The 20,000-nt window shown below is 34.8% G+C and overlaps 1 protein-coding gene across 1 annotated transcript in view; it reads left to right on the forward strand.

The window, feature by feature from the left end:
- CNTN1 (contactin 1) overlaps window positions 1–20,000 on the forward strand; it is a 149,269-nt gene that overhangs the window by 47,901 nt on the left and 81,368 nt on the right. Inside the window, exon 2 of the mRNA XM_032189513.1 lies at window positions 7,117–7,258. Coding sequence (XP_032045404.1) covers window positions 7,192–7,258 — 67 coding nt within the window. The 5' untranslated portion in view covers window positions 7,117–7,191. The remainder of the gene's footprint in view (window positions 1–7,116; window positions 7,259–20,000) is intronic.

Raw genomic sequence — 20,000 nt, forward strand, 5'->3', positions numbered from 1 at the left:
CAGTTTGAAGATGAAATCTCCCACTGAGCTTCTCTTTGGCTGTAGAATAGGAAATATGTTATAGGGTGTCCTGAGTTACCAATTACGTGGATAAACTGTTAAATTTTTATAAATATAAATACATCTGCCATGAACTTATTGAATACACGATTCATTCCCATATCTTCATTTAGTTATGAATTACAAGGTATTACTAAACTTGAGAAAATGTGAAAATCAGATAGAAAATGCCAAAAGAGCTATGAATGTTTTCATAATGTTATTTCATTTTCTGAAACATCAAATGAATTTTTTCTTAGATATGGATCTAATGTATTTGAGATTTAATTTCAAGATGATCTTCTGAGTACTCAAAGCAATCAGCATACCCATTCTTTTATTTTTTAAACTTAAAATCGAAACTGCAAGGATAACAACAATTATTGTGTTAATTTTATTGGAGAAGTATATTTTGCCCCTTGAAAGTTGTCAGATGAAGTAACCAAAATATTCTCTTTATCATATGAAAGAGTGCATACTTTTAGTAATTGATATTTATTTGTATTCATGGTGACTTTTTTTCATGCTATTTTTAGAGCAATGGGTGTGTTCAATTATCTTGGATGCAAGGGTAAATTATTTGGGCTTTAAGACACAAATGGGAGCTAGTATAGGAACAGAGCAATGTGCTGTTCTCTGTGATACTCTGTGTTTGGCAGGGGTTTATTGATTTTTGTTAGCTGAAAATTTCTACCAGGCAATCTATAAGCAACATAGCCCTTGCAGCATACTTTCAGAAAAGCATGAGCAATGTCTGTGAAGAACAGCAGTAAGTGATCTTTTTCTTATTTATTACCTTAGAAGAAAGAACAGCCAGTTGCTGATAGAGCAAAACTTGTGAATAGGGACTTGGAGAACTGGCTGCCTGGCCCTTTGCTACTGACATGTTGATTAAGGACAGTGCTTCAGTACAGCTGAGCAACACTGTTATCTGAAGGTATCTGAAAACAAAACCTTTTTGCAGCTCAATGACTCATGAAAAGAAACTAAGCTGTATTAATAATTAATAGCAAAGCTGAGTTGTTGATCTTGCTACAAATTAGGATATGCCTAACCTTTCTAAAAAATATGTTTGTAATAGCAGTCAGTACTAAATGACAGAGTCATTGATTAACTGCAACATGAGATAGGCATGTGACCACTTGTAGGGAAAAGAATCCCTTGTAGGGAAAAGAATCTTTATTTATAATGAATTGTGAATGCAAATAAGACATCTTATTAGTTGCATGAGCTGTTTGAGAGGACCAACTAACAGAAAGTCCAAACAAAGAATGAAAAAAAAAAAAAAAAAAGAAAATGGAAGGGATGAGGTTGCAGGCAAGCAAAGTCCCATAAGGCTCCTTAATTGCTTAATCAAAAAGCAAGAGTACCTACTGAGCAACCAACTGAAGAAATTACTGAGTCTTGAAGTCTGATTCTTAGATGTGTAAATACAAAAGAAGCAGGAGGGTTAAATCCACAGTGTGAATAACTACCAGCATGTTTTCCTATGTTAAAAAATAGTGCATTAGAAAATTACAATGAAAAACAGCTTGTACCAATGAGGTTGCAATTCAAGTATGTGTTATCTTCTGTACCTTACGTCAGTCTTCTGCAATAACATATTTTTGTTTCTTCTTATTGGCTTTCTGTTTTCTTGATGCCTTGATAAGGTGCTATGACTTTCAAGTGCAAAAGGCACAGCTCTAACACGTCTAGAGAAGGAATTTATTATCTTCTTTATGCTTGGTTATTTGTGCTTATTAATTTAGCCTAAGTATATTAATGAACAGAAGCATTTATTTATTTATTTACTTAACAATATGGAAAATATAGAAGATTATCTTATTTATGGGCCATCAAGTTGAAGGGTTTCTTAGCTGGCTTTTGTTCATGTGAAGTAAAGAAAGCAGCTATACTCTTTTTAAAGAGTGGTATAGAAAATACTAGAAGCACACTTCTGTTGGTGACTCACTGTTTGGACCAATGGTCAACTACTGAAGGCAGCAGCATGAGTTTTGAAAGGCAGAAATTTGAAATTGCATTTACATTTGAACAAATCTGGCAAAAATGTAGAGTATAATTATAGGAATCAAAGGTGATCAAAAGGAAATAAAGCATTTTTATACAAGCCTTTCTGAAGCGAATTAAGGCCACTTATTGACTTTAAGAGATAGACAGCTGTCATCTAAAATCTTTTGTAGACACAACAGTGCTATAAGAGCAGAGCTGACTTGGAAGTTTACTTACAGTAATCCCAGAGCACTGTAATGAGATAAATCTGTGTAGTGGGAAGGAGCTTAGCTGTCATGACTTTTCTGGTAATAGAGAAGAGCAGAAAACACTAGTGGTTAAAGTATTGGTTTCAGAATTAGATCGAAGGTTTGGGGATAGTGTTTGAGAAGACAGACTTTTGAATAAGATGTAATTCACCTCCTAATATCACAGTCTAACCTAAAATTCAAAAGCTTGACTGATTACAAAATTAAATTGCAAAGACCAAAATAGTAGATGACCATGGGTGATACTATAAATAGTATATGATGTGCATCATTATTTTATTTAACTTCAAAGGTTTGATGGTAATTCTAAATACTACGTAAGTAATAAAATTTTTGAGGAGCTACTAATCATAGCAAAAAAAATGCAACCTCTTCTAAGAAAATCAGGATAACAAGCAGTTAAATGCTTACTAAAATCAGTAAAAGAGCCTGAAATAATAATAATAATAAAATATAAAACACTGATTAGGTTGAAGTATTGTGTTGCTCCTAAAAAGCTTTGATTATAAGTTTCCACTGTGTTAATTTACTAGTAAATTATTGCAATTATGTATATTCATGTTTTGAAAAAGGGTGGAGAACCCGAGATTTCCTCTAGATTTTTGTATTTATTTATAGTCTAATCTGGACGGAATTTCTACCAATTCTAAAACCTGAATGTGTGTAATTATAATGATATAGCAGGAAATGAGAACTGCAACAAGAATCTTGATTTACCTCTCTTAGCTGTGTGTACCAAGCCAGAGCTCCTAAACACTTTCCTTTGCCCCCTCTCCATCAGTTCTGTGCTAGGGATTCCTAAGGGGGAGCTCTGAGGAGATGCCAGGGGCTGATGCAGCTCCCATGCTGAAAGCCTAAGGAAAGGAAGATCTCATTATGGTAAAAGCCGAGATTTACTAACACACACAATTTGATGACATTTCTTCTTCCACACTCTTCCAGTCTTGAGATATCTATTGTTAATTTTCTAGTATACAGCTGTGAGCTGATTCTCTGTTTTTCCCAGCTCCTCCCTTTTCACTTTGTGGTAGTCTAGCTGATACACAACAGATTAAATAATCTCCCCCATCTGTATCATATCTTTTCCTTCAGTCTTTTGGTCTCTTGCTGTGGGTAGTACAAACTCCTTATCCTCACGTATCTTCATCTACCTTCATTTCCTTCTCCATTGCTTTTCCTCTATATCTTTCTTTCTGACTGCCCCTTTGGCTTAGTTTATTATTTCTATCCTCCCACACTTCAGTTACACGTCCCGCTTAATGTTCCTTCCCTCTGTGATGCTGACTTCAGTTTCTTTGCTTACTCTTCATCCCCTTAACATCCCCACTCTTGCTTGCATTTTCACAGTAGACCTCTATCCCTCTGTATATCCCCACTCTATCTTAATTTCATATCTAGTAGTTCCTGTAGTTTAGTGGCACTGCTTTAGATCTCCTGATCTTTATTCATCTGACTGGTTTACCTGCTCTTTTGCCTTTGCCTTTGCTTTTGTGATTAGATTATATTACACTTTATATTCTTGCAAAGTGATGATGTCATCTACAGGTTTACATTAAGTAGGGAAATGATGTCAAACCATCTATTTCATAGCTGTAAAGCAAGTGGTTTTGCTTCTTAATGAAGGCAAGAGTAAGCAGTGAAGACCTGAAGAAAGCTACACAGAATAAGGAAGAAAATGCAGACATTTTCCTAAAAGTTTTTTGTTGTTGTTGTTGTGTTTGTTTGCTTGTTTGTTTTTGAGAGAGAGAGAGATTAAAGAATCATTGTGATTTGGTAGTATAAAGAGGCAGGTCTTTCCTTTTGTCCTGGGAGCACCCAGATCATAATGAAGCATCATGAGACACTGCAAGTCTCCAGAGCAGTTCTAGGAGGTCCCCATGCTCAAAATTGAATGTGCTTTCTATTCAGCAGCCAATGTCCCAGTTTTTCCCCACTTCCTCTGGGAGGACCACATTCCAGACAGCTATCCAGGAGTTTTCTTGAATCTAACAAGGCAAAGGCCCTGTAGTCATGTTTTGGGAAACTGAACTGAAGAAAGGATATAAGTGTGCTAATGAGCATTAGATAGTAATTAAAGTGTACACATTTGCAGTTAAGTGCTTGCTCATTTTATTTTATATTTTTAAAATCTCTTACTCATTTGCTAAAATTATGATGCTTTGTTGTTAGAAAAAGAGGATAGTATACTGTGCAGGTTAAATGGTGTAGAACCAGACAAGCAATCATTCTCTCCTTTTACAGGGCAGAAAAGTGAGTCATACTAATGACTTCTTTTGTTAGGGAATGATTTTTACTTAGCCAACAATAGCCTTCTCTCTCTGCAAGGAAAGAAAAGATGAGAGCTATAAAGGAAAAAAGGCAATGGATGACACCACATGAGCATTGCAGCTCACAGTGCTGCTTCCACTGGGAGTGCTGCTCCCTCAAATTCTCCTGGGTTCACACTTGGGTAGCTGGGTAGTAGCATCACATACAGTCACGCTGCTTCAGGCATACAGAGGATAACTCGTGTGCTGTCTCATCTAATAGCAGGCAGTTCTGCTGGAATTCACCAGAGCAGTGTGAAGCAGTCTGACTTCTCATCCACAAGCTGAGATAAATCAGCAGAGATGTGCTGTATACGCAGAACTCACCCAGCTGAAATAAGTGAGAGCAAGGAAAGAATTTTAATCCTGGTAGGGGGGATATCTTTATATCTGAATAAAATGAGGTATTTATAGCATTCACTGACACAATTTTTATTTACTGAAATTTGAAGCAGTGCTCAGACTACATCTTCTGAGCCACCAGAAAGGCATTTTCAGAGAGCTAGAGATAAGAGTAGCTTTCCAGAAAGAACTTGAGTTCTGCAAAAGAGAGGGAGGAGGCATCTTCTGTCTGCAGTAGTGCCTATAACGTCAGAGAGAGTGCACAGGTTTACTCTTAGTAGTTTCATCTGTTAATACATTTGAACACAGCTATTATCACCCTGAGTTACTGTGTAATTATTACTGTTCCCAACGGAGTTACTGTTTCGTTGCTGTTTAATTATGTGCATTATTTCAGAGGGACTGTGCAATTTAATTCATGTCATTGAAATATGTGTTCCAGGAGAGGCAGTGTCATACCATGAGAACCTTCATAGTCAGGATCTAGATACTGGACACGTATACAAAATTGTTTGTTGATGTAACGTACCTCTGAGGAGTCATACAGACACAGCATTTCATACCTCTCCCATTTTAAGATGGATGCCTAAAATAGCTGTGAATATCCTTTGTTTAGTAGAGAAAAGGATAATACTGGAGTCTAAAGAAAGTTCAGAAGCAAGAGAGTAACATTGGTTGAATTCTGCCACTTGGATCTGCCTACAGTATGCATACGTATTTGTTGCCAATGTGAGAGTTTTTTTCCAGGGAATATTTCTAAATCAATCCTACCTTTTGGGATCACTGTACAGGTCTTGTTTTGCTGAATAATGTTTTCATGTAACAGCCATGATTTTCACAACTATTAGTACAGTTTAGACATGCTTGTTAAAAATATTTCAACTTTACAAGAGAACAAGAGTCCAGGTAAAAGGTAGAAGCCGTGGTCAGAGTCATCAATACCTGTAATGGGCAACTGGAAATCAGTAGCATCAAGACTGCATCCCACAAAAAGTGACAAAGGCATATTAACATGTGCTAGAGTACTGTACTGAAGGGTATTTAACTACACGTGAGCATATTCATGTAATGAAATAGTAACAAAATTTATAAACTTATTAGAGCAGGTAATATTTTCACATACCCAATATATGACAATATTCTGTCAGGGATGGAAGCCTTTCTTTGTGTGAAGGCCATAACTTAAACAGTGATACAATAGAACCAATCAAGAGAAGACAGGAGGAGTATGAACAAGATATGATGGATATAAAAGGGTTATATATGTGTTTTTATTTATGCATGGCAAGAAATCCATTAAAGAAAAAGGAAAATTACACACTTCAAAAAAGTTAACACATTGCCCTAAAGAAACAGATAACAACCACCATACAGAAGGCAAAGCTAGCAAAAAATTGCTTGAGAGAAGTAAAAAGTGTTAAGTATTTAGGAAAATGGTATCTAAAATCTCAAAATATTCAAAAGAAGCTGCATGTTCCTGTAGTTTCAATTTAGTATACATACAGGAAGAATTTCTCTCATTGGGAGAAAATAAAGCTTTAAATATGACATTACAATAATCATTATGTTCAGCAATGAAAAGGAAATGCATAAAAACGAATACTGCCTTTCCATAAGATCATAAATTGTATGCTAAAAGTTTTAAAGGAATGATATACTAGACAACTTAAATGAATCCTTAAAAAGATTCATATACTTTGGTTTCACTGTATTTTTTTTTCTTGCAGACTTTGAAATCATTAATTATAGTGTAGTATTTACTGAGACTGGGGAGGACAGAATCTGCGTGTTCCTTATGTTGTTGCAAACTACAGAATACTTCAACATATCTAACACTGTAAAGTGTTGTCACAGAAACGATCTAGATCCCATGCAAGGCATACTTCTGATTTAGGAAGATTGATTTAATAAAGGATGTTCAGTACTGACAATTGCTATATTACTTACTATCACCAGGAAACCTGAGTATCCTTCAAGAGCATGCTGTCTGAATAGAAGAGATCATTATTTTAATCCAGAAAATTTGATAGTGCGTTTAGTGCATTTATTATCCAAAATAATCTATCCTTTAGTATTCTGTTTAGACAGATATTATGGCAAGCTGAATGTGATATGAGATAAAACCTTGTTTCAGAATTATTTACTCCTTTTTATTTCTCTCTCATCAGGTGGTTTTAGTTCTCTGAATACTGGTGTTGCACAGCAGAATTCCTTTTAAGATAATCTCAGAATAGAAGATAACCATGTGGTTCTTCATCGGTCACCTTATTACATTCTGTTTCATCTTCTGTGAGAGCGGTCATCTTCACGGTAAGATGACCTTCCATGTTAATTCATTTAACTGTTTTAAGCTGTGTTCATTCCAAGGTCAATTATGCTATTTGTATGGCTTTAGTTCATTTGTGTAGATACAATGAAATACTAAATGTGATTAAGGAAGCTGTAAGGAAGCATACTTCCTACAATGGAAGACATAATTAAAAGCTTGCAAAAATGAGATCTGAACTTTAAATTTGTTCTTGTTTATTCTCAGTTGGCATACAGAATTATTTTTTTCTCTATAGTCATCCAAGATTATAAAAAATGTATCAACCATCTAGTTGTGCACAGATAATCAACACATTTGGAAGAATGGAAATATGCCCACAAGAAGACACAATAAACAGAAAATTCTATAATGTAGACGTTATCTAAAATTCACAAAATCTGGATTTCCTGTCAGCACAGCATAGTGGTAGTTTTCAAAACATATGGGGCAAAAACTTGGGGCAATACTACATGTGCTGACTTTAATCTGAAATTATAAACAGTAAAACTTTTCATAAATACAGATGCAGCCATAAACATTAAAAATTGCAGGAGCTATGTCTCTAATATCTGAAACTACAGAGGTGTTTGCAACTCAAATTTTGGTTTAGCTCTAAAAGATAGAAGGATCTTTTTGGAAAGTTAAAATTAAAGATTAAAAACTAGTTTTTGTTCCAATCCTTCCAAACAACTTGAAATTTGTAAATCCTGTTTCAGACATCCTTGTCAATTTAAATGATGCTGGGTTTTAGTTGCCATTATGAATTGGATTGTCAACATAAATAGAGCTCTCCTCAAGAAAGAGAATGTTTTACTTATGTACAGACTGCATGGATTAAGATCAGAGCATGTAAAAAGCAAAATAATGAAGTTGTGCATACACAAAATGATGACTGAGATTTGAGAAGTGCAATTATTATGTAGTAATGATGCAGTTGTTTTCTAATGCATGTGAAGGTAGGCTGTAGACCATTCCCTACTTTGTGAGGAAAGTTATTCATAAAACTAGTTTTACTGCATGTCATAAAGCATACTGATATGTTTTTTGTTTTGTGTTCTTGTGGGTGGTGGCTGTTACATAATTATGTATTGAGTCTGTAATTGAAACAAGCACTTCATGATCTTGTTTAATCTGGCCTACCATTTCAGGTATCAACTCAACAATATCATAAGACCATATTGTTTGTATTACTGAGTCCAAAAATATGTTTAATATTTGATGTAAGCACACTACATTTAGGAAGTTACTATGTAGATCACAGGAGTGCTTATTCACTTAGTGAAAACACTATTTTATTCTATGAAGGGTTTAAACTTGGTTCTTTACTCCAAGTCTGAGTTTGCTGGACGATATACTTACACCTAATAAAAATCAAGACCTTTAAAATCTTGTTATCTCTTAAAACATATTTATTAGGTGTTTTAAGAGTTTTGTCCTTGTTAAGATAAGAGGGTTATTGATGGCACCAAAATAAAAAACTAAAATTCACAACTTTAATTTAATACTGGGCTTTTCCTGAAAAAAGTCTGTCAGCTATCACCAGTAACATGAGGTGTGATTTCATTTTAACAAAACTAGCCAAAGAAGTGCTGGAAATTGACTGATTAAAAAAAGGTGTGTGGGTCAACCACTGACAAAAAACATCTAGTTAATCTCTTGATGGTCAGCTATGAATGATCAACTAATGATGAATGCTATTGTGTATTATGTACATTACAGTTGTGCCCATAAGCCAGAGATCACAGAATCATAGAATGGTTTGGGTTGGATTGGAAAGGACCTTAAAGAAGATCATTTAGTTTCAACCTCCCTTGCTATGGCAGGGCCACCTCCCACTAGACTAGGTTGCTCAAAGCCCCATACAACCTCTGGGGCTTGGCATCAGAAGGTACCTCATGCCAGGTGCCTTAGAATGACATTGGAAGATGGTGTGCTATGAGTGTCACTAGCAAGTGACATAGAAAGAACAAAGATGAGTCTGATGATGTTGAATGTAGTTTGAGTGTGCACTGATATGGCAATATGCATTTTATCTTTCATTTGACTGTAATTGGCTTTGGTAGGTTCATGTGAGAAAAATAGAAGGCATTGGTGTGAAGAGTTTTGAATATGAGGAGGTTCTAATAGTGCTGGTTGTAGAAGGCTTTTCAAGTTCAAAGAAAATTCCTAACTTATCTTTTGGTAAGGAGTAAATCCGGGACTTGCATACATTTTTCATCTAAAGTCAAAGATAAAACTTACTGCCACCATTAAGGACTACAGCACCATGCTCCAATGTGGAGGATTCATAGTCTTGTACAATCACAGGGAGTTCGTTATCTCTAATGCATTATTAAAAGGCTGAGTAGCACACACACACTCAGCTGTTGGACCAGCTCAACTTTGCATAAATAATTAAATACCTATTTGAGTTAAGTCTGCTGCTGTCATCTGGGAATTTTAGCGTCCTTTTAGATTACATAAATATGAATCTGCAGTCTTTGCTCTGCCCTAGGACTTGAATCTTGCTAGAGGATTTCTCATTTCATATGAGTGCTAGAGCTGCTGGTAGTCTTAGCAAATTTTCTCTTTCAATGTATTTCTTGGCAATGTCATGGAAACCAGAAAATGCATAGCTACAGTAATCAAGGTGAAATAAAAGGGGTTGCTTGAAAATGTCACAGGATGGTTACAAAGAGAAAAATAGCTACTGTAGAGAAAGAAAGAGCACAATTAGGGTGATCAGGTCAAGTTTTAGGAGGTATTCTTCTACATGTGATGCCATTGAGGGGAATGCATTGTCAATAGTAATGGAGAATATGGAAATTGAGGGCAGTTTATGAGTAAAGATCAAAAGTTTTCATTTCAGTGACAAGATAAATCAAGGATCATGGTGAATAGACAAGTTAGCAGTAAAAAGATTGCTTCAACATTTTTTAAGAAAACATGGGCTTTCCTTTGAAGTATTTTTGGCTCAAGTTGTCTCCTGTAGTCCCAGATGCACCGTTCTAAGGTGATTCTACATGAGTTGCCTTAGGGCAAACTGATCCATGACCAGAATCACCAGATAAGGATTTTGCAACCCATGGCTCCTAAACAGACCTACTATATGAACTGCTCTAGGGTCAGGAAACACGTACTTTTCAGAGTCAATGTCTAACTATACGGTCTGTCTCGAGTACAAAGACAGCTGCCAAAAAGGTTTAAAGCATTAAGAATTCATGCTTTGGATAAAACCACGGAAGCTTCCAAGCATAAGTACTGGAAGTATCTTGGAAGCATGGAGGTAGGAAGCTGAAAACCAGAATGCTACCCTGACTTGAAATTTTCAGAATTTGGCCTGAAAGGATCACAGTTATTTTGGCACTCTGTAAGCCAAGGATTGTGACCTATTTTCAAACAAATCTTTTTCCTACTACAAGAAATTTACATTTTGTTGTTGTTGTTGTTGCTCCAAAACCAAAATACATGCCTTTTTAGAATTTTGGAGTTTTCTCTGGAACAACACCCCCGACTTCTATTTTATGATAATCAAAGGCCGAAGTTAAAAATTGTTTTAATTACAAGCCATTACCCATTAGAGTAGAATGTGCAGTTTCTTGAATGAAGTGAAGCAAACATTACATGAATAAGTGGATCAGAAGTTTAGACAGAAATCATCTTCTGCTATGAGACAGGAGGAATTTTTATTTTCCAGGTAAATTAATGTTTGAAATGTAGCCTTGCAGATATAAGTTGATGAAAAAGCCGTAAGTAATTTGGTCTTTCGCTTACTGATATAACAGACAGTTATAGTAAGGGTTGCTTTTCTGAGTACATTTGAGCAGTGTAAGGCATAGAAAGCAGCAAATCACTCCTCAGGGAACATCAAGATGACTGTCAGTCCACTGCCAAAAAAGTTATTTCACGCCTATTACTGCTAATATTTGACTCTTCTTCTCTTTCCTCTGACATGTGGGTTCTCTTCAACATATTCCTCAGAGGCCTTTGATTTCTTGTTATATTCATATCCTATTGACAAGTCTGGATTTTAGACTTTGCTTTCATCTGTCATATCCCATATGAATCAATGAACTAAACTGTATCTTCACGTGGGATAATAAATTGGGCCAAAAGAATTAAGAGTCTGATCCAAAATCATGCATGTTTTATTCTATTTTTTTCTCAAAAAAAAAAAAAAAAACTGCAGAGGGCTTACATTTTGTTGTGCTTAGTGAGTACTCAATTACATTTGTCTGTAGGAGGAATCAACAGCAAAAAACATTACACTGTCCAATATTTTATTTCTAATCAAACTTTCTGACTTGAGACTTCATGGTGCCAAGTCAGGCAGTATTTGATTTTGGGTCAGATCAAGACTCAAAATGCAGGTTTCTATTCTAGGAACTATTTTAGTTTGTGTAAAATGAGTTGATAGTCCAAGGGCAAAAATGTCAAAAGCACTTCTGTTATTTAGGGAACCTTATGCCTTATTTTCAAAAGTCACTAGGACCCCAAGCGAACGGGTAAGACGTAAGGGACATAAGGCTTCTCAATACAAGACAGTTGTGTTGATGTATAAATGGGGCTATGATTAGGCAACATGTTGAATTTTTAAGTACGTTGTTGGTATTTCTTATGCACTTGGAAGGCTTGTGTGAGGAGATTGTGCAGAGTAGCTACCACACTCTAAATACATTTCTAATTTGCTGAGCACTAGCTTTCCCAAAAGACCAAGCTGTTAGGTTCTTAAGTAACTTTTGAAATAGCACTTGTGTTTCTAAGGAGGAATCACCTAAATGACTTAAGAATCTGATAGTCAAATTTGAGCATGCTGAAAAGTACTTTAATTGGTATTTGTTGGCATTCCTACTGGAAGCGTGAGAAGAGAAGCAAACTTTATCATTTCATTCGTAGGCATAAGGATAAAATTGCTTTGCCAAGGGTTGGAGATTTTCATACTAGAAACTTGCTATAAAAGAAAAACTACATAATAAACTACATGGCTCATTAAGGACTTCATTGACACATGTGAGAAGGCTTAAGATAAGAGTAATTCCCCTGCCTTTGTCAGTCTGGATAAGTAGAGGAAGCCCTCCCAAAGACAATCTAACCCTTTCTTATAATATGAAGTGGCACTATGTGACTGGCTACTTTTTCTGTTTAAGTGCTGACTGGCTCTTGGTGATTGATGTCCCTTTAACATCTTGCTGGCTTTCATTGGTACCTCTTCTCCGTCAGGATAACAGAATCTTCTTTCTAGACTGCTAAATGCTGCATCATGAGTTTTATGGACTTGAACATGTTTGGCTTCAGCACATAAGCTACCCATAAATGCCAAGTGTAATTTTTCCCACCTGATTATTAGAGAAGTAAAAAAAAAAAAAATAAAAACCAGCCCCAAACCTTAAATTTTATATGGCTTGGGTTTTCTCTAGCATAGGAGGTTCAAATACATGTCGTGAACTGAGGTCTGAACTGTACATTGTTTAAAGATCTTTACCACAACATTTGGCATTATCCACAATTGCTAAAGAGAGATCTCTCTTTTTTTTTTTTTTTTCCTAATTAGTTCACTTAATACCCATTTGTCTGCTATGTCTCTGCTTGGGTGTTAGAAGATCATTTAATGCTACAGAAGGGCGTTTGACATTTGTAGATACATAATCATAACATGCTCTGTGGTCATAATGCTCAGAAACCTGAAAGTGCCTTTTTTACCTTCCTGCAAGCCTGGTAGAAATATTTTGGCTCATTCCCAGATCGACTTGGTCCTGAGCATGAGCTTCTCTTTCCTGTGACTTATTGAAAACGGTACAAGATATACTTCTAAATATCAAATGGTTTCTAGGCTTACAATGATGATATGGAACCTGATGAGTTAGTGATAGTTAAGATAATGAATGAATCCATTGCATTTATATATCCATTAACATTCAAGGTTAATCTAGCCATGTGCTGTGTCAACAGATCTTCATCCCTCTCTCATGTGAAAATATGTAATGAGATTCTACAGTGTCAGATCAATACTGATGATAGTGATACTGAATGACTGTCTCGAGCAGACACATTTAGCAATGCTAAATGCCAGAGAAATAGAGAAGTGTACAGGAAGCAGGAGCAGAAGGAGAAGACATTCAATAGAATGATAGAATAAAGTTGCTAATGAAAATAATTTTATATTGGTTTTCAGTGGGAGTGATGGGATTTCACTTCTTTTAGCTTCATTCTGGCATTGACCTCTGCAAAATATTTTACTGTAATTTGTTATCTATACTCATGTCACAATTTGCATTGGTTTTAGAATCAAGTTGATTCTTATCCAGCACAAGACTTGAACATGTGCTTAACATTACATTCACAAGCAATCTTGTTTATTTGGATCAACTTAGGTTCTTAAATTTTGTGATGAATTATGTTGCTGAAATAACGAGAGGCCTTTAATGAACTTTTATTGTTGTCTTATTATTATTGGCCTCCCATTATTATTTGCCAATATTATTATTTTACCCTTTCTAAAGATGAAGTTAAAGACCTTAATTTTTCCAGGAGTAGCTCTTGCAGACATCCCTTAGTAAAACTATATGCCATCTTTTGTTAAGAATATGTTTTCATGACGGTGAAATTAGGCATTTATTCATCAAAAAACTACTTGCTAACCTTCTTACAGCTATCTTCAAAAGTAACTGTTTTATGAACAGTCATTCTAAAAGAAAAATTAATATTTCTTTACATACTTGTGTTTGTTGTTTTTTTTTTTTAAGCAAAATGATTTTTTGCTGAAGTATGCAATCCATAGGTTAAAAAAAAAAACATTCAAATTTTTCTCCCTTTATTTTTCAGCAGTCTCTGTTAGTACCTGGCATTTTGGTCTTACTGTCTTAGAGTCTGATATTTTTCTACTATGCAACTGAATGATTATATTAAAGAAAAGCATGCACTGTCCAGAAGTATTTGGAGGATTAGGGACTTAGGATAGTTTCTGAACTGTAGTTTCTGAACATAAGGATTCGTATATATATATACGAATAGTATATAGTATAGAGTGTAGCACTTCATGTTTTGCTATCTTCCCTTCACTACATTTCAGTAATGTCTGTCATCATTTCCTCTTTCTTTTACATTTGGTACCTTACACGTTAATGTTTTTCTCTTTGACATGTGCAAGTTGTTCTTCCTGGATAAAGCGCTTTGTCAGTGGTGCCACATCTGGGAGCTGTTCCAGAAGCCTAAGTGCCCTAAAAACAGGAAATGCCTGCACCATTTTGTATCTGTTTTGTAGCTGTTTCCCCTATCAAGAACCAGTTACTTCTCTGTTATTTGTTTGTTTGTTTGTTTTTGTTTTGTTTTGTGTGTGTGTGTTTTAATTTAAGGATTTAGCAAGATTAAAGACACTGTAGAACAACTAAGGCAGATATGCAAATAGATACCCATTAAAATCACCATTGCATCATGTGAAGCATTTGGGTGAAGTAACTTAATCTTACATTTAACATCACATTTAGTCTACTTTGTATTTATTTGCCATATAACTACATATCCACCATTTCTGATCAACCCTTTAAATATACAACTTTTTAAAAATTTGTGTGGTAATACTGTCTACCAGTCATGACAATTCTGTTCTGAAAGTAAATTTGGGTCATTTTGTACATTCCAGAAATACAAAGCATTTATAACTTTGTGGACGAGGAAAAATATTTTTTAAAAATAGTTTTACTTCTAAATTAAGAATATTTCACAGCTTCTGAATGAAACGTGGGTTATAACTAGCCTGTAAGCCATCATGAAAAGGCGTATCTTGTAAAAAAAATGTAGAAAATTAAGATGTGCTTGAAATCTCTCACAGTATGATATCAAATTCAAAAATGAGAGTAAATGTTAATTGTAAATGTTAATTATTTGCTTATTATCATACTAACAACCTGAAGGTGCACTGATAAGCTGGTGTCTTAACATGGTTTAGTGCCCTATCTTTGAACGAGAGCCATTCAAGAAAATCATAGAAGACTAACTGTAAAATTACAATGTACTTTTCCCCTTGAGAATTGTTGGTTTTCTTCCACGTTTCTGTATTTAGATTAGATAGAGAATTGATTTCACAAAATGTGAAAATGAAGAAAGGAAAAGACAGGCAGAAGTCTGTACAAAGTTATTAAACGAGTAAATTTCAGGTTCCTTACAAAAGTGTCTCAGATCATATAGAAAGTAGCTCTCTGTGTACCTGTGGCAACTGGCCCTGAGCAGAAGAAAACAGATTATTTGGATGATGGTGGCTATTATATGTTAACTGTAAAATAATGTGCAATTATTAGCAGCAGCATCTACCAGCGGTCTTTGTTTCCCATTTTCCAAATTTTCTTCCATGTGATCCAAAAGTCATGATTAAGATCACTAGCTTTTTGCTACTCTTCCTGTGTGATATGTATCATGATTTCTAAAACTATCAACAAATTTACTTTAGGCAATTTACTCTAGGCATTTTGCTGTACTTGAACTTACTCCTTTAACTACTACTGCCATGGAAAACAATGCACCAGAGGCTAAGTCTCGTCTCATCAGTGCCAATTCAGAAAATTCCCGAGTCTGAAATTATCCAAGTGATACAGAAAACAAACAAACAAACAAACATGATTGAACCTAGGAAGAGTCATTAAAAATTGATTTGGCTCTGTAAAACTCAGTACAGAGCAGGAGTAGGATCCTGTATTTCAGCCATGCTGTGCCAGATGCTCGGGGTTGCCATTTTCTCAGGTCTGTGAAGCATGATGAGGTTGCTGGGATAGGTTGTTGTAGACAGTTAATTTCTGCAGAAAAATGATTTGTTTATGGGAAACTAGTTTGTAGTTGGCAGTGTTGCCTATCCATGCTATTTATACTTCATATTGCTAAAGTCTCTCAATTTTGTGACTAATTGAAGATATTAACATGTCCATTACCATATTGTGATTCAGGAGAAGCAGTAGCATGGGCCAATCTCTCTCTCATTCCCTGGGCTGGAATTTAGCCAGTTAGAATTTTCTGAGAAATAAACATACCCTGACATGCTGAAGTAGCCTTTTTCATATCTATTGTCATATTTAATACAAAAACTAAATTCTGCATTAGAAATGGATTTGGGAAAGCCCTACAGACCTTACAGTCTCCTAAATGGCAGATACCCAGAGAGATGGTAACTTTACCCCAAGGGACTTTATAGATTAAAACTATACTTCAAGATTTATTATTTATAGATCCAAATACAGTATCTTTACAGGCAATAAATGATACATAGACATATTGCATCAAAAAAAGTGTTTGGAAAGATTGGAAGTGGATTTGATAAATTATCTGGTATGTTAGAAATTATATTCCTATATATATTGATAAGATCACTATTTCAATACATTTCTGCTTAGGGTTTGTTGGAAAAAAAAAAGAAAAAAAAAGAAAGAAAAAAAAAGGATATTTGTATGGCTTCCATTAGAGATTATTATTTGTTTGCTAAGAAGGAACAGATAAACTGTTATATATCTGAATATGTGATGGTGTAAGTACAATGTTGCCTCTTCATGCTTGACCTTCTCCATGTTCTTTGGGTGTTTGAGGCCTGCAGAACAAACAAGAAGCAGAAAGTACAGTTGCACTTCTGGTGCTGCACTGGAGTGGAAGCATAATTTCTTTAGGGTAAAGACTGTTATTGTATTACAGTATTAATGTACTGCCTGACCATCTGCTCCCTGATCTTCTATTGAGTTTTCTAGATGCTGCTGCAAAACAAGTAAAGCCAACCGTATAACAACATGTGTAGGGGTGGGCCATGCCATTGTTGTCCCCTGTTTCCTGAGTCTTCTTAACACTTGAAGACATGAGAGATGAATTGTCGTTAGCTGTTGTTGGTAGTGATAGTGCTGCAGCAACTTCAGACTATTCAGTTCCAGAAGGAGGCTTTATTTCTGGGTTCAGTGCCTGCAGGCTTTCCTGGGAGACTCCAGGTCACGTTGCACAGCTACAGTCAAGTAAATCCAGACTCTGCTATGGGAAGTTTCATAGCACTTTATTTTAACCATAGGTATGTGATATAAGTTCTCTCTGATGTTGATGAAGAGAGAATTACTTGCTGGAAATGCTTATCTAGCCTCCCTAAAGAAAATAAGTATATGACTACTTTGGATGAAATCCCCATCTTTCAAAATTTTGTAAGATAAATTCCAAACATCAAGAATCTCGCTTTGAATTTGCTACAGTACACAAGCAAATTGACTGAGTAGAAAGAAAAATGAAAAAAAGAATACTTATTCTTGCTATCACTTCATTTCTCAAACTTTATCTCCTCTGTATCATATCATTAAGGTTGCATACATGGAAGTGCTGCAAACCCAGAGTATCCATAAGAAAAGCCTTTTATGTTCCTTGCCACACAGATTAGAAAATAACCCCTAAAAATATAGGTGATTTGAGCAATTCATAGCTGAGAACAAGACAAAAATAAGCAATTAGGTTTTATTTATTTCCCCAATATTTTCATATTGGTGAAAAAAATAATCTGCTGTTAAAAAGCTGTTTTATTCTGTGAAATAAAGGTCACAGTGGTCTTTAATAAACTACATATTTTAACTTCCTTTTCTGGTTGTACTCACTCACGCACAGCAGTTTCCATAATTATCATCAGCTTTGCTTCATGACATTATCCTTAATCTGTGAGTAAAATCGATTTTCAAAATAAATTAGAACCTTGAAGGGACTGAATTAGCTGATAATAAAATTAATTGACTTGCCTGAAAGTGATTTGGATGCTCTCTCTCAACAGAGAAATTATTTGCTATATACTCTAACCTACTGAAATTGATGTTTTGAGTTCAAGATTATATATTGTCTTTGATAGCAGGTTTCTTAATACTATGCAGAATGCAAATAGGAGGCTTCCATTGTACATGAAGAACAACATGAGCAGTTGTGAACAAGTGCTCTTGATGCAGTTTTTTCTTCATTATTTCATAGTTACAAGAGGAAAGACTGAAGAGGTAGGTAAAATAACAGAAAGTGAAACTCAGATCTAATATCAGAATTTTCAGTAAAATTAGGAAGTTCAACAAACAGGTCCAAAACTTAAAGACCTTTAGATATTAAAATTTAAATATATCTATATATGTTTATTTTAAGCATCATTAGACTTCAGAATGGAAATACTAAAAAAAAATTGAAGTCTTACTCAAATGCTAAAAAAAAAATTGAAGTCTTACTCATAGAGTTGCTTTGTTTTGTTTTGTTTTGTTTTGTTTTCTCAAAAATACATCTTTTGGCATCATTTGCTATGGTAGATTTGGTAGGACCTACCAAGATCAGATAGAAATATCAGGTAATCAGTCACCTTTTTATATATATATAATAAAATAAAAATGGATCATTTGCTGTTTTTAAAAGGTTTGAAGTTCATACACTGGAAAAATCAAAGTGAAAAATCAAAGGCATGTTGCACTGAATATGAGGAGTCTGTACATCTTGCATCAGATCTAGAGCAGACTGGGACACAGTCATGGAAATTCATAGTAATGAGTCATTTCACAAAATATGTTGTCCCAAGGGTGATTTAAAAATAAAAACAAAAATAAAATAAAATAATAATAATTAAAAAAAAAAAAAAAGGAATAAGGGATTGTTTGAAAAACAAATAAAATAATTCAAATATTATTTTAATTCTTACCATGTATCTTTTCCACCTCTCACGCTCCTGGTGCTCAAATCCCAAGATTTCCCAAGTGTCCATACTTCTCCCCATCCATAATCAACCTTTTGCCTGTCTGCAGCAGCAGGCCCACAGATAAAAGAGATAAAGATAAAGAGACCCTCTAGTGAACAGTTCTTCCACAAGTGTATTATTAAATGAAGACCTGTAAGCTAAGTTTAAAAGTTACTTGGATAATTTAGGGTATTTTTAATGGACAGTAACTCCATTCATCTTTTAAAAATCTAGTCAAAATTTATCTGCTACGTTGTTAAATGTATGCCAAATTTGTACCTGACATGAGTAATTTAGTGTCAGTGTAGTTACAACAGTACATAGAATTAGTAAATTTACATAAATTACTTTATGAAAATAAATACTGAACTAACGAAATATGTTCTCTAGCAACAACAGACAGTGATTAGAATATTGGAAATAAAGCACAAAGCATGGAAGTATGTGGTGGCTGTATTTAAAAATTTCCAATACCTTTACAGTTAGTAACTTTAAGCATAATTTCCGTATCAAAGAGGAGATGGACATGAGAGATAGGGGAGAAATGGGAGCATAGAGCTGAGAGACTGTAAGGCCATTTGAGTGGGCAAGTGGTTAGGACATGAGGAAGGATATGAGGTGAAGAGAGATACAAGAAGGACTGACATGAATGATCAGCTACTGATTTATTTTCTGTTGTTCTTTCCATGACCTAAGTAAAACAACAGGAGTATATGTAAGCTGGAAAAACTATTTGTTTCTCCATTCTTATGTTGATGTATATCATGCAAAATTAAGCCATTCGAAAGTTAGTTTGTTTTAAAAATAGTAATATGGAAAAAAAATGACATTTCCTAAATTAAATATATAAATAATTTGGATACACTGAGCAGGCCTTTTTATTGTGTCTTCCCTTTCCTACTTCAGATGAAATTACATGAGGTGACTTGAAAATTACTACCTTAGGTTGTTGCTGATTGTTATTTTCAGGTATCTTTTTGTTATCTTTTTCTGAGTGCTGGATGTTTTATATTACAATTATTCACAGGCTTGTGCAACGAGGTAAAGATGTACTAACACAATTTTGT

The sequence above is a fragment of the Aythya fuligula genome, chromosome 1 (assembly GCF_009819795.1).
Source record: "Aythya fuligula isolate bAytFul2 chromosome 1, bAytFul2.pri, whole genome shotgun sequence".
In the NCBI taxonomy this organism is placed as follows: domain Eukaryota; kingdom Metazoa; phylum Chordata; class Aves; order Anseriformes; family Anatidae; genus Aythya; species Aythya fuligula.